Consider the following 16,570-nt stretch of genomic DNA (forward strand, 5'->3'; position numbering starts at 1 on the left):
TAGCAGGATGCAAGCTTACATACCTGGATGAGATAGTGAGAACATAAATTGAGAAGCTCCAGTAACTGTAGGTGACTGCCAGCTGCTAACACATCCTGGATCACGCCTGGCTCCAACAAAATCTGTTGTTTTTTTTTTAAATAAAAGAAAATAATCAGTTACTTAAAACTTGCTTAATATGCAAATATACTGTATTTAAATTGCTCCTTAACATACTATATCTGAATTAATACTGTTTCTTATTATGGAAGTCAGTCCTTTTTTCTGTTCTGATTAATGAGCTGTGGCCCTCATTGTAACAGCTGAATTCTCATTTCCAATACTCATTTCTTGTGCACAAAGCTCCACACTTAACCACTTATTTTTGCAGGAGGATATGAACATTTGCAAAGACCAATTGAATAGTCTTAAAATTCAGTTTGTGATGAATGTCATCTTGTAAATACAAAAGAATTGAATTTTAGTTTTTCAACATATACTTCAGAATGTTTTTCTTCAGTAAATTGCAGAAACAGTACAGTTAACAGGTATTTTAGGGAAAAGGTCTTACATTTCTCCTTGAAATACGAAACCAGAGGTAGATATTACTCCATTTTACTTCTAAATCCTGTAATAACTTCAACCACAAGCTTTCATTTTTTTTCCTTCTCGATCTCTGATTCTCTAATCCTTTCTGTTTCAAATAAAAGATGTAGAAATAGTATTTTTAGAATAGAAAGGCATCAGAGAGAAAGCAAAATGGCCCAGATATACTAGCAAAGCACTCTTCATTTTTCTCTAATTAGGTCCAACTTTGAGCCTACAGCTGCCAGCGCTTGAGCTGGTAAACAGGACTGGAGAAAAACACACAACTAAGCTGACTAAATTAACTTTACATCCAAGACTGCCAGGCACAGGAAGACTGCAATGCTGCTCCAGTCTTCCTCACCCATTTCCCAAGCCCAGTGGTTCCTTAAGTCTAGTCTCTGAACCAGCTGCATCAGCGTTACCTGGGAAATCCTGAAAACTGCAAATTCTTAGGCACCTCCCCAGATCTAACTGAACCAGAAACTTTCAAGTAAAGCCCAGCAACTGGTGTTTTGACAAATCCCACTGGGGCTTCCAGTGCCCAAGGAAGCCAGAAAAACACTGATGGAGTCAGCTCGCTCTCTCCCTCTATTCCTTCTCGCATGCTCCTCTCTCCTCAAGCCTGCAACTCCTTGACTCTCTTCTTACGCTAACCTCATGATCTTCCAAAGGCTCCCACTAACAAGTCTACCAACCCACCTACTCGTATCTGTTCCAGCACATTTTATTCTCCTCCACACTGCAGTTGGGCACTAGATCCCATCTCTCTCTGCCTGATACTTCCCCTCTCGTTGCTATATCATCAGCTGTTCTCTTCCACTGGACGATAACCCTCATCAGCATACAAATATGCCATTCGAGCTCTTAAGAAATAAAAATCCCATCCCTCGACCCCAAAGACCCTTCATGCTTCCCATCATAACAAAGCTCCTCAGGGGAAGTTATCTATATAAAACCCCATTGCTTGCTTTACTCTTCTCTATTTCAAATCTATACCTGTTGAGTTTTGTTCCCTTGGTTCCTCTAAAAATGCTCTCATCAAGGCTATCAGTGACTTCTACATCCAAGAGCCACTTCTCAATATTTAATCTTACTCAAGCCAGCAGCAGTTAGCAAAGCTGATTGTTCCTCTTCTTGGACAATTTCTTCCCTTGCCCCTAGGACAACACTCTCTCTCTCTCGGTTTCTTCTACTTCAATAACCAGAGCCTTTCCATCTCCTTCCCAAACTGTAAACACTGGAGATGCTCAGAGCTCAGTCTCCCTATCTCTTCTTTCCTCTCTCTACTAACTCTGTGGATGACCTCACATAATCCCATGGCTTTAAAACTATCTACACACTGATTACATTCAAATTTGTTTCTCCAGCCCCAACCTTACCCTTAAACTTCAGGGTATTCAACCACCTATTCTGTGTCACTACTTGGGTATCTAATGGGCAGCTCAACCTGAACGTGCCCCACACTGAATTCTTCATCCTCTCCACCAACCACCAAACCTGCTCCTATCCCAATCCAGCCATTTCAGCAAAAAGCAACTCAGTTATTTACACTAAAACCTGAGAGTCATTCCTTACTCCTCTTATTTTTCTCATACCTCACATCTGATCCATCAGCCACTCCTGTTAGCTCTACTTCAAAATAGTTCCAGAATCAAACATACTCAGTACCTCTTTCATCATTATCACTCTAGTCCAACCTACTGTCTCCTATATAACAGCCTCCTAACCAGTTGAACTGCTTTCTCCTTTGCCTCCTCGAACTGCTTTTAATATCAATCAAATGGTTCTTTAAAAACAGAAATGAAATCATGTCACTCTTTCATTCAGAATGTCCAACAACTTTTTATCTCATTGGAAAAAGACTAAAGTGTTCACTATACCATGTAAGCTCTTTTCGAATACATAGAGCACCTTAGCATTTACATCTAGCTGCTTTCTTTGCCTGGATTGCTCTTCCTCAAGATATCAGAGAGGCTCACTCCTCATGCTCTTCAAACCTCTGCCCAGAAAGCATCTTACCTAAGAGGCCTTCTCTGACCATCCTATGTAAAACAGTAACCCACTCCCCATCACCCCTATCCCCAATCTCTTTGCTTTATTCTTCTTCATAGCACTTAACATCTCTCAACATACTACATATTTGTCTCACTGATGATTTTCTGTTCCTCCACTCAATAGGATACATGATCCAGGAGAGTAACAACTTGAGCCGTTTTGTATCCCTAGCACTTAGAACAATAACAAACAAAAAGCTTTCACTTAACATTGATGAATTTACCTTATAGTAATTTATTGAATTAATTTATCTCTGAAAGTGAAAAGTGAAAGTTGCTCAATTGTGTCCAACTCTTTGTGACCCCATGGACTATAAATACACTCTATGGAATTCTCCAGGCCAGAATATTGGAGTTGGTAGACTGTCCCTTCTCCAGGGGAATCTTCCCAACCCAGGAATTAAATCGGGGTCTCCTGCATTGCCGGCAGATTCTTTACTAACTGAGCTATCAGGGAAGAATTTATCTTTAGATATGCTTCTTTTAGTTTTTAAAAACTATTTATTTATTATTTACTATTGGCCACACCAGGCGGCATGCAATATCTTAGTTCTCCAACCAGTTATAAAACCTGCACAGCCCCCTGCAGTGGAAGCATGGAGTCCCAACCACTGGACTGTCAGGGAAGTCCTCTAGATATGTTTTTAAATTAAAAATTAACTTTGTTAATAAGCCTAACATGAGAGGAAAGAGGGAAAAGGACTATACATTTTATTTCTCAATGATCAAAGAAGTGAAAAAGTTAAGCATGTGTGGCAAAAATACCAACACTCATCTTATTCTGAAAATTCTTTACAGCTCCTTTCCTGTCTAGTCAGAGGGAAAAGCCTGAATTTTCTAACTCCTCAAGGAGAAGGCTTTGACTGACATTCAGGAAATTATCGCAGCTCTCTTCACAGGAGCAAGGATGTAGTGTATTCTTGCAGAAGAGGCATGGCCTAAGGCGCAGAATGGGGAATAGATGGATTAGAAAGGTTAGTCTTAGCCTTTAAATCCTGTCAGTTGCGCTTATTTCACACAACTGGCATTCATGATAACCTCTAAGGCTCGGTAATGCCAAACACAAAGACAGATATCACAGAGAGACAAGATGAATATTCCATAGCACGTGTAACACATCCAGCGGGCCACCTGGAGAAACCTCAGAAGAGAAACCCATACTGGGATTGTTTTTTTGTCTTTGTTTCTTGATTTCTGTTCCGTAGTTTTTTTCTTCTCTCATTACAACATAAGTTTCTCTAAAAAAAAAATTATTTAGCACAGAAAATCCCTAAGTGATTTTAAAGGGAGTGGTTTGGAAAACAAACAAACAAACCTATCAGAAAAGCTGGGTCTCACTTATAGGAACAGAACCAGCATTTCCAAGCTCCACTTAAATTTAGTTACGTTAGTCACTCAGTTGTGTCCAACTCTTTGCAACCCCATGGACTGTAGCCTGCCAGGCTTCTCTGTCCATGGGATATCCCAGGCAAGAATACTGGAGTGGGTTGCTATTTCCTTCTCTAGGGTATCTTCCCCACCCAGGGATCAAACCCGGGTCTCCCGCATTGCAGGCAAATTCTTTACCATCTGAGTCACCAGGGAAGCCCTTAAAGTCTTTTTAAGTCAGTTCTGTAGCTTATTGGTGACTGGTTGTCCGCATATATTTTTCCAGAGAATTCGTGTTTGGGCAGAAAAACAAAGGTTAGATCTCACGACGGTGTACAGTATGGCCAATCTATCAGTTGTCTAGAAGAACTGGGTGAAAATGGCCTTCTGTAGAAGGAAGGGCTCTCCCACACGTCAGCTGATAGATGACAATGGAGACCTAGCTAAGTTAAGTGTTGCAGAGCACATGCTGGTTACACTTAGGCCTTTCAGGAATGCATACCCACCCACATCTAGTCTGGCACTCAAAGTGGGTCAGATGGGAAGAAGGATCACCCCAGGACCACCCACAGGAGGGAAGGGTATTCCCTGACAGTTCAGAACACAGAGTAGTAGAGTGGGAGCTTGACACATCTAGTCAATCATCAAACTGGAGGAGCTTAGCCCAGATGAGATAGAGGACAAGACCAGTGTCTGAATAACAAAAAAGATTAAGAAACGCAGGATGCATAAAGCCAAGTAGTCCAGAAAAACACTAATGCCACCCAACTGGGCTGGCACTGCCTCTTTCCTCAGTGATGCTCCCCTGCCTGGGTGGAGGCAGAAGTGGGGTGTCTTCAGACGGTTCAAAGAGGTTCTGATGCAATCTCAGGTGGGCACGAGCTGCCTGTTCACAGGTCATCGTGTGGAACATGCTTTCCCTGCCACCCACTCACACTTGACCTCCAGGTAACAGAATACAGATGGCTGAACTTGAAAGAGGGGAGCTGGACAGTCCTAGCTGGGGAGGTGACAATCTCATTTCAAAAGCTTTCCTGCAGCTGGTGGCAAGCTAGTCCGTGTCAGCTGAGGAAAGATCCACTGCTGACCCCTGCCCCAAATGCTGAGACTCTGCCTTCACTGTGATCAGCTGAGGATAAGAAGCAGCCAGTGGCTGTAGTCAAGGTGACACTGGGCAGAGTGACAAAGCAACAGAGGTAAAAGCCACAACTACAGTTGCAGACAGTGGTCTCTAAAGATACCAGTGAAAAAATAAATAAATAAATAAATAAATAAAGATACCAGTCAGAGTTACCACATCAGAATTCAGGCGTGAAGGGACCAACTACCCTGCCAGAAGGAGGCGCTCCTGAATACTCACACCAAGGCGGCGTCTGGCCACTGATCTAAGCAAGGGTGGATCTACACAATCTTTGTGTGTGCTAAGTCCCTCAGTTGTGTCTGACTCTTCGTGACCCCACGGACTGCAGTCTGTCGGCCTCCTCTGTCTATGGGATTCTCCAGGCAAGAATACTAGAGTGGCTGCCATGCCCTCCTCCAGAGGATATTCACAACCCAGGGATCGAACCCCCGTCTCTGAGTCTCTTGCAGTGGCAGGCGGGTTCTTAGCTACTAGCGCCACCTGGGAAGCTGCACAATCTCCAACAAAGGGCTTCCAAATTGGAATGAGACTGGGGCTCCGGCTTCCAGCAATATCCTCGGGCAGGACACAAGGCCAGAAACTTAAGGAAGAAGAGTACTGGGGAGAGGTGAGAGGCTGCAGAGGCTACAAGATGAGCCTTGTCCTCACTTGGCAGGGCTCTGGGAGGACAGGGCTCGGACTAATGGAGCAAACAGACCCCGAGGCATTCCTGCCTTTCCTTCTGCAGCTCCTTCTCCCAAATCACCAAGTGTCTCTTCATCCTTTTAATTTTGCCTTCTTATTGTTTTTCTTCTCTTTATTTTTTTCTCTCACTTTACCTTGCTTCTTGGAGGTGCTACTGGTAGGGACTGCCTTTAATAGCCATGGCAAGTCTTCAAAAAAATGTTGTATCTCAGTTCTTCAAAGCTATCTTCCTCATTTTTTGCTTCAGGAGATGTTTAAATTACTCACTTCTGGGTTTGTGGATAGAGTAGTCTGAAAGAACTGAACATGCTGAAGTCAAATAATGAAGGTCTTTACCAAACAAACAGCAGTGCACACAGGAACACAAGCACTTTTGAAAGCTCTCATGTAAGTGAGAATCAGATGCGGCTTAAGACCATTTATAAGAATAAATGAGCACATTTATTCTTATTTATACTTGTTTCTTTGGGACTTTTTTTCTGTATAATATAGCAAAAATGGCAAATTATCACAATTTGAATTTATAAATAAAAACAAGTAAATTGAATAAATCAGTGTAAATAACTTTTAAATTATCAGATATTAAAGATACATAAAATGCTTTGTGTAAAGTTCTTCAATAGACTTCCTATAGACAGAATTTGAACCATAAGATCTAGCTGTGGGAAACTGCCATCTATTTAGTTCTTTCAAAACCATTACACTAAGGATTTTTTAAACCACAAGGTGGCGCCTAAGATTAAAGTAAAAGGATTTTCCAAATTAGGAAGAGTATCTTTATGACAGCCACTTTATTTCTAAGAAAGAAAAATAATAACTAAGGATAATAAAGTATGAATTCTACTTTCTAGATGTATCTATAATTTGGGAAAATATTCACAAACATTTCTGTTGGAACACTTAATATGAATGACACCAATCAAAATTCAGTAGTTCTCCATAAATTAGGTCCCAGTTTATGGATATAAGAAGTTCAAACTTTTTGTCTTTGTATTCAGAAATTCTTATGATGTGGCCCCAACCTAATTTATCAAACTTCCAACTCTGCAACCCTACGGTTACTTTGCTAAAGCCAATAGCCCATTGTCTTCCACATACAGGCAGTACCTTTTTCCCCACCTTGACTGCCCTCCTAACTTCTTTAATCGCTATATCAAAATCCTACCCATTTGTCAAGATTCAGGGACGTCCACTTCCCATACAAAGCTTTGCAAGATTTCCCTTCACCCTAATCTGAAACTGGGATTAATCTCCTGGGACTCCAAATTGCCACAGATGTCTAATGAACTAAAACTATGAGCTCCAGGTCACACCACCTGACTTCAAATCCCAGCTGGCAGAATGAGATTGAGGTAACTACTCAATTCTGCCTCTGTTTCCTCATTTATACAATGAAATTATAATACCTATCTCAAAAAATTGTTTGAAAGACGGAGAAAATGCATATACATCATTACAACTGTATATGGCTGTGTTAGCTAAATGGCTAAAACAATTTGGGACTTATCTTTCTCATGAAACATAAATTAGGCAGCTTGGAGTGTCAACAAACCAGGTTCCTTGCAATTTCTTCCTTCTCCAATTTTAGCCTGTGGTTTCATAGTCACAAAAAGGCTGCCACACCTCTAGGCACTGCATTTGCACTCAAAGCAGAAAGAAGTGAGAGGAAAAGGAAGAGAAGTAGTATGCCAGCTGATACTATTTACTATGAAATAACAGATTTCCTAAAAATACTACCACACAGACTTCCATTTACATTTCATCTGCCAAGTCTAGTTCATGTGGCTACTCAAAACTGTCAAAGAACCAGGGAAAGGGAGTTTTTATAGCTAGATGCACTATTGTCCCATATTAAATTGGAATTTTATATAAAAAAGAAAGAGGGAATGGATGTTGTGCAGACAATCAAGTATAGGCCATGACTCTTAGAGTATCTGCTTACATAAATCTGCAATAAATGTCAACCATTATCTGCTTCTTTTTCACGTGACTGCTTTTGCCCTGAGTGAATTAGCTGTGTATGCCTGTCTTATTTTATGTCTTACCTATGAAACTATGACGATAGGGTCCATCCTATTTCATGTTCATTGCTGTTGAACACCTCAGAAGAATACCTCAGGAATTATTTAGTAAAGAAATTTACAGGAATAAAAAGTATAGGTCCTGGAGAAAATGTTAGAAGATGTCAAAAGCCTCCATGAGAAAGCCTGGTTACATGCTAATCCGAATCAAGGATTATCTGGTTGAAAGAGCTAAACAAAAGGACACAACAGACATTTCAACTAACAGTCGTAGTAATATGTACAAATAAAGGTCACCTTTGGGCTGGATGTTCCGTATGATGAATTTGTGATTTGATTATTGATTCCTTAAGTTTCAAATTTTGTCATGTAGGTTTCTTCCAAACATAGTACACTTGTACAAATTCCCACAAGATCTTAATAACAAACTTAAATATACTAATTGATTTTCAATTTATGAAAAAGAAATTAACTTTTCCATCTATTAGAATACAAAAAAAAGAGAAAATGAGACTTGATTTTCAGAATATCTTGAAAAAAATGCTGAAAACCACAAAGGTAAAACCACAATAAAAACACACTAGTAAAAAAAAAAAGTATGGTGATAATCACTTGGAGATTCTATTATTTTCCCTCACAAGTTTACACAGTCTCATTTGCTTCATTCGAAGTTTCTAAGGTTATAGGCAGAAAGTAGAAGCATAGTCCCTAAGATGCTAAGAAGAAATCTTGGACTAGATAAGGCCACCAGTACTACATTACTGGGACTTCCCTAGTGGCTCAGTGCTAAAGAATCCACCTGCCAAGGGAGGAGACACAGGTTCAATCCCTGGTCCAGGAAGATCCCCTGGAGAAGGGAAAGGCTACCCACTCCAGTATTCTTGCCTGGGGAATCCCATGGACAGAGCCTGACGGACTATAGTCCATGGGGTCACGAAGAGTTGAACACGACTTAGTGACTGAACCACCACCACCACCACTGTATTACTAGGAAACTCTGTGCTGCCCTACAAAAATTTTATTACTATTAATGAAACTTTATAAGTCTACATTTGTTGCTCCTTATTCTTCCTTTCCTATTTTAGGACACGTGAAAGGGTGACGGATTAAATACTCAGGCTAGGTGCTCAAGTAGAGAGAGAAGAAAGGAATCAGATGGAATTACTAAGCTGCTAAGATAGTAGTGGGCACAGGGTGCTATAGGAGCACTTGCCTGGAGGTGCTTCATTTCAATGAAGCTGTGAAGTAATTCTTTACACAAAATACTTGGTCCCCTGAGATTGCACAAGCAAGCCTCATTTTCTTTTGACCCCTTTTCCATTTTCACAGTTCTGGTATTTCAAAGCTCTAAGATCAATAATTCTGTCAGATAGCCACTTCCAACAGTTTTCTTTACTGTGTTTAACAAAATATATTATTTAACAAGATGTAAAGATGAATTATATATACTTACATTACTTTAAAAATATGGCCTAATTATTTGAAAAGGCAGAACAAATTTTTAAGAGTTTCTAACTCCAAGAGAAAGAAGCAGTCCCAGCAATTAAATATAATGAAACATGAAGGTCATTACAGGTTATAAGAAACGCCAGATTAATTATTAAGATTCACTTTTATAACCAGTGCTCTTTCAAGTGTGATGAACTTGGGAGGTTTCATTCCATTAAGCTTTATGAATGAATCTGAGCTTTTCTATACAGAGCTAGTTTCTTATAACGCTAGTATAGCCAAAGGAAAAAGAAACATTACTTTAAAATACTGACGTCCAAAGATGGAAGGTCTCTGGGAGAAAGAATAGGGCTGACGCCCATGTTCATTTATAGTTGGCTACTATGATGTCACTGCTGGGTGCCTGAGCGCAGACAGAAGCAAAGAGCCGAAAGGAACCATTATGCTTTAGGCTATGACAGCGTGGGCACAGGATGCTGCAGGAGCACTTGCTGGGAATGCTTCATGTCACTGAAGGAAGCTGTAAAACAATTTTTCACATGAAGAAATACCTCATTAATCTTCAATTCCCTGTTCATCTGGGGGAAGTCCTTGTATTTGCTTTATAAGAAATGCAAGGAAAAGTATGGCTTCAGGAGCCACTGTAGCAACATAGGCAAGTTATTGACATGTTTGTTTTTAGCATCATTATGTTTTTAAAAAGGGGGATGACTACTACCTACTTTTGTAAAGTCTACATATAAAGATAAAATGGAATAATCCTGGTAAAAATTTTAGAATAATCCCTGGCATGTTTCACAGGGTAAAAAAATATAGGTGCTATTATTATTGTTGTTAATTCCATGAACCGAAAATAATTATTCACAAATAATGACTTCTATTTCTAATGTTTACATTGCCTACCATGGACCAGGTGCCATGTGAGGTAATTTCATACATGTTATCTCTCTTTCTTATACTGTTCCCCACTCCTCACTCCTGCAAGGTAAATATTAACCCCATAAGGCAAATGAAGAAACTGAAGGTGGAGAAATTCACCCATTCAAACAGAAAAATCTTTCCTGAGTGCTGCACTGTCGAGGCACCTTTCCGGGCACTTTGGGTATGAACATGAACAAGACAAACAAGCCTCCTCATTGTACAGTACTCACAATCTAGGCTTTGGCCTCTAGGATAGACTGAGGCACCATCAACTGGCAAGAGTAAAAACAAAGGAAGAAAGAGATTTGAAGGAAATATCAAAAATCCCATTTTGGAGATATGTTCAATGTGTGGCTTACTGGATGGCTATTGGTGATCCAAACAGAGATAGCAAGTAGTCAGAAATATATGAGTCTAGTTAGCAAACTGTAAGTCCCAGACCCAATTTTTCTTTCACATACTTTTTGTATGGCCTGTGAGCTAGGAAAAAAAATGGTTTAAGACAAAAATTTTACTTGCATTTTTAAAATTTTATTCATTAATAAACTTCATCTTTTAGAGCACTCTTAGGTCCACAACAAATTGAGCAGAAAGCAGAGTCCCATATACTTCCTAATCCTGCATATGCATAAGCTCCCCCATTATAAACAGTTCCCACCAGGATGGTACATTTGTTACAATCAATGAACCCATACGAACACAGTATTAGCACCCAGACTCCATAGTTCATATTAGGGTTCACTCTTGGTTTGGGGTTTGGATGAACATCTGAAGTGAGAACACAGTATTTTCACCACCCTAAAAATCCTCTGTGCTCTGCCTTCCTCATCCATACCTCCCCTGAACCCCTGACAACCACTCATCTTTTTATTATCTCCATCAGCTCAGTTCAGTTGGTAAGTTGTGTCCCACTTTTTGCAACCCCATGGACTGCAGCATGCCAGGCTTCCCTGTCCATCACCAACTCCTGGAGCTTGCGCAGACTAATGTCCACTGAGTCGAGATGTCATCCGACCATTTCATGCTCTGTCGTCCTCTTCTCCTCCCCTTCAATCTTTCCCAGCATCAGGGTCTTTTCAAATGAGTCAGTTCTTTACATCAGGTGGCCAAAGTATTGGAGCTGCAGTATCAATCCTTCCAATGAATATTCAGGACTGATTTCCTTTAGGATAGACTGATTGGATCTCCTTGCAGTCAAAGGGACTCTCAAGAGTCTTCTCCAGCACCACAGTTCAAAAACATCAATTCTTCGACACTCAGCCTTCTTCACAGTCCAACTCTCACATCCATACATGACCACAGGAAAAACCATAGCTTTGACTAGATGGACCTTTGTTGGCAAAGTAATGTCTCTGCTTTTTAATATACTGTCTAGGTTGGTCATAACTTTTCTTCCAAAGAGTAAGCGTCTTTTAATTTCATGGCTGCTGTCACCATCTGTGGTGATTTTGAAGCCCCCCCAAAATAAAGCCTGTCACTGTTTCCACTGTTTCCCCATCTATCTGCCATGAAGTGATGGGACCGGATGCCATGATCTTAATTTTCTGAATGCTGAGTTTTAAGCCAACTTTTTCACTCTCCTCTTCACTTTCATCAAGAGGCTTTTTAGTTCCTCTTTGCTTTCTGCCATAAGGGTGGTGTCATCTGCATATCTGAGGTTATTGATATTTCTCCTGGCAATCTTGATTCCAGTTTGTGCCTCATCTAGCCCAGCATTTCTAGTACTCTGCATACAAGTTAAATAAGCAGGGTGACAACATACAGCTTTAATTACTCCATTCCCAATTTGGAACCAGTCTGTTGTTCCATGTCCAGTTCTAACTGTTGCTTCTTCACCTGCAGACAGATTTCTCAGGAGGCAGGTATTATCTTCACAGCTTTGCCTTTTCCAGGAGGCTGTATAGTTGGAATCCCAAAGTATGTAGCCTTTTCATTTTTTTTTTTAATTTTAAAATCTTTAATTCTTACATGTGTTCCCAAACATGAACCCCCCTCAGATTGGCTTTTTTCACTCAGCAGTGAGCAGTTAAGTTTTCTCCAGGTCTTTTCATAGTTTGATAGGCCATTTCTTTTTAGTGCTGAATAATATTCCATTGTCTAGATATACCACAGTTATCCATTTGTCCATTGAAGGATGTCCTGGTTGCTTCCAACTTTTAGAAATTATGAATAAAACTGCTATAAACACCTGCATGTGTGTTTCTGTGTGAATGTTAAGTTTTCAATTTCTTTGGGAAATACCAAGCAGGGTGACTGCTGGATTGCACGATTAAGAATACGTTTAATTTTGTAAGATGTATCTTCTGTGAACATTGTCCCCCAATCTGTGGCTTGTATGCTCATTCTCTTGATAAAACTTCTGCAGAGCAGGTTGTAATTTGAATGAAATACAGCTTATCAAATTATTTTTTTCATGAGTCATGCCTCTGGCATTGTATCTAAAAAGTCATCGCCATATCCAAAGTCATCTAACTGTTCTCCTGTTACCTTCTAGAAGCTTTAGAGTTTTACATTTTACATTTAGGTCTGTGATCCATTTCGAGTTGATTTTTCTTTGGGCGTAAGGTCTGGCTAGACTCATTTTCTTGAATGTGAATGTCAGCTGTTTCAGCACCATTTGTGAAAAGACTATCTTTGCTCCATTGCATTGTCTTTGCTCCTCTGTTAAAGATCAGTTGTCTGTATCTATCTGGGTCTATTTCTGGTTTCTGTATTCTGTTCCACTATCTATTCATCCATTATCTCCAGCCAATACCACAGTGTCTTGATTACTACTGCTTTATAGTAACTTGAATTCAGATAATGTCAGTCCTCCAATCATTTTTCAGAGAAGGCAATGGCACCCCACTCCAGTACTCTTGCCTGGAAAATCCCATGGATGGAGGAGCCTGGTAGGCTGCAGTCCATGGGGTCGCGAAGAGTCAGACACGACTGAGCGACTTCCCTTTCACTTTTCACTTTCCTGCATTGGAGAAGGAAATGGCAACCCACTCCAGTGTTCTTGCCTGGAGAATCCCAGGGATGGGCGGAGCCTGGTGGGCTGCCGTCTATGGGGTCGCACAGAGTCAGACACGATTGAAGTGACTTAGCATAGCCAATCGTTTTTCTTCAATGTTCTGTTGGCTCTGGGTTCTTTGTCTCTCTCCATAGAACTTTTGGGAACAGTTTGCCAATATCAACAAAACAACTAACTGGGATTACGATTAGGACTGCAAGGGACAGTGACGTATTAACAGTGTCACATCGTCCTATCCATAATCACGGAAGCTCTTTCCATTTACTTAGTCCTTTGATTCCTTCTATCAGAATTTTGCAATTTTCTCACACAGATCTTGTTCATATTTTGACAGATTTCTTCCTAAGTATTTTATTTTAGGGTGCTGATGCCTAAGAATGCTTTTAATTTTTTAAAATAGGTTGGAAAACTTGAAAAGATGAATAATATGCTGATATATAAAAAAAATCCAGCTGAGCTATATCAAATCTTAAAATATGATGCTGTTGAAGTGCTATACTCAATATGCCAGCAAATATGGAAAACTCGGGAGTGGCCGTAGGACTGGAAAAGGTCAGTTTTCATTCCAATCCCCAAGAAAGGCAATGCCAAAGAATGTTCAAACTACTGCACAATAGAATTCATTTCACATGCTGGCAAAGGAATGCTCAAAATTCTCCAAGCCAGGCTTCAACAGTACATACACCAAGAACTTCCAAATGTTCAAGTTGGATTTATAAAAGGCAGAGAGAGATCAAATTGCCAACATCCGTTTAACTTATTTAAGTAGTCACTCAGTCATGTCCAACTCAAGCGACCCCATGGATTGTAGCCTACCAGGCTCCTTCATTCATGGGATTTTCCAGGCAACAGTACTGGAGTGGGCTGCCATTTCCTTCTCCAGGATATTTTCCTGACCTAGGGATCGAACCTGGGTCTCCTGCATTGCAGGCAGACGCTTTATCATCCGAGCCACCAGGGAAGCCCATTGGATCACAGAAAAAGCAGGAGAATTCCAGAAAAACATCTACTGCTTTATTGACTATGCAAAAACCTTTGACTGTATGGATCACAACAAACGGTTGAAAATTCTTAAAGAGATGGGAATACCAGACCACCTTTCCTGCCTCCTGAAAAACCTGTATGCAGGTCAAGAAGCAACAGTTAGAACCGGACATGGAACAACAGACTGGTTCAAAACTGGGAAAGGAATATGTCAAGGCCATATGTTGTCACCCTGCTTATTTAACTTACATGCAGAGTACATCATGCGAAATGCCAGACTGGGTAAAGCACAAGCTGGAATCAAGATTCCCAGGAAAAATATCAATAACCTCAGATATGCAGATGACACCACCCTTATGGCAGAAAACAAAGAGGATCTAAAGAGCCTCTTGATGAAAGTGAAAGAGGAGAGTGAAAAAGCCGGCTTAAAACTCAACATTCAAAAAACAAAGATCATGGCATCTGGTCCCATCACTTCATGTCAAATAGATGGAGAAACAATGGAAACACGGACAGACTTTATTTTCTTGGGCTCTAAAATCACTGCAGATGGTGACTGCAGCCATGAAATTAAAAGACACTTGCTCCTTGGAAGAAAAGCTATGACAAACATAGACAGCATATTAAAAAGCAGAGACACTGCCGACAAAGGTCCATCTAGTCAAAGCTATGGTCTTTCCAGTAGTAATGCATGGATGTAGAGCTGGACTATAAAGAAGGTTGAGCGCCGAAGAATTGATGCTTTTGACTTGTGATGTTGGAGAAGACTCCTGAGAGCCCCTTGGACTGCAAGATCAAAGCAGTCCATCCTAAAGGAAATTGGACCTGAATACTCATTTTAAGGACTGATGCTGAAGCTCCCATACTTTGACCACCTCATACAAAGGGCTGACTCACTGGAAAAGACCCTGATGCTGGGAAAGACTGAATGCAGAAGAAGAAGGGGATGACAGAAGACAAGATGGTTGGATGGCATCACTGACCCAATGAACATGTGTATAAGCAAGCTCCAGGAGATGATGATGTGCAGGTGATGGACAGGGAAGCCTGGCATGCTGCAGTCCAAGGGGTCACAAAGAGTCACAAAGACACGACTGAGTGACTGAATAACAAATGTAAAAAAATATGAAATTCAAATTTCAGCATCCGTAAATAAAGTTTTATTGGAACATAGCCATGCTCATCTATTTACTTATCTGTCTCTGGCTTTTTTCACTCCATAACAGCAGAGTTGAGTAGTTGCAACAGAGCTGGATATGGCCTGCAAAGGCTGAATTATTTATTATTTGAACCCTCACAGAAAAAGCTTGCTGATCTCTAGTCTGGAGTACAAGTGGGGACTAGCAGTCAAGAGCATAACGTTGTACCAAATAACATGGGTCTGGATGATGGTATTGAGGAAGCTGTTTAGATATAAACAGAAGGGTTTTGACACATGAGGAACTCGGAGCCTATGGAAGGAGGCGCAAGCAAAGACACTTGGAAAGGAACGATGGGGAGGAGAGCTGGGGGAATAAGAATAAGAACCCACGGAGTGTGGTGTATTCACAAAATGGCTTCAGTGGAGAGGCAGGTTGACTGTGTTGAATGCAGCTGAGAGGACACGAAACAATCAGTCCAGCAATATCTGTGACTATCAGATCAGTTTCAGCGGGGATGCTGAAGATGGAAACTTCCAGACTTGATGAATGGAACAGGGAGTAAAAATGAGGAAGAGTGAGTAAGTTTATGCAACTCTTTTCATAAGTTCTGATGTGAAGGAAAGCAGAGGAATTAATGGTAGTTGAAGGAGAAGAGAAAAACAAGAAAGGGATTTTTGAAAGATGAACAATATAGCATGTTTTTACACTGGTGGGAATACGCCAGAGGAGGAGAAACTGATGACAGAAGAGGCAGTCATGAGGATTCAGGGATGACATCTGAGAGAAGAGGAAGGAGGATCCAGAGCTTACGTGGAGGGAGTAGCCTCTCACAAAGCAAGGATGTCTCTTCCAGCATAAAAGATGGGGATACACAGAATAAGTGCACAGAACCTGGGAAGTTTGGGGATTCGATGGTGAAAAGATGTATTTCCTGTCTTCATGTTTCTCAGTGGAAGATGAGTTTCCCTTGTGGTATGTGAGGGCAGGGTTGTGAGAGGGCGACAGGGTTTGAAAAGAGAAGAAAAGAAAAACTTAGCAGGAAGAGAAGGAAAGCAAATTTACCAGGGAAACAAATTAGTGCTGCCTGGCTAGGGTGAGCATCCCGCTGAGATTTGGGAATCTGAACTTGAAGTGAAAATGCTAACTTTTTCCAGCAACACTCAGTGGAGTTGATACTTGTCGTGCAATTCAGTCAACAACTCTCTAAAGCTGCCACAGGCTGG

At 40.7% G+C, this 16,570-nt stretch overlaps 1 protein-coding gene across 7 annotated transcripts in view; it reads right to left on the reverse strand.

Moving 5' to 3' along the window:
* KLHL32 (kelch like family member 32) overlaps positions 1-16,570 on the reverse strand; it is a 177,674-nt gene that overhangs the window by 90,952 nt on the left and 70,152 nt on the right. For 5 of the 7 annotated variants that reach the window (XM_068985188.1, XM_068985192.1, XM_068985190.1 and 2 more), the window contains one exon: positions 24-122. The exons of the other annotated variants lie outside the window; for them this stretch is intronic. In XM_068985188.1, the coding sequence (XP_068841289.1) occupies positions 24-122 (99 nt within the window). The remainder of the gene's footprint in view (positions 1-23; positions 123-16,570) is intronic. 7 annotated transcript variants of the gene reach the window in all.

This window comes from Capricornis sumatraensis, chromosome 13, assembly GCF_032405125.1.
Source record: "Capricornis sumatraensis isolate serow.1 chromosome 13, serow.2, whole genome shotgun sequence".
Classification (NCBI taxonomy): Eukaryota; Metazoa; Chordata; class Mammalia; order Artiodactyla; family Bovidae; genus Capricornis; species Capricornis sumatraensis.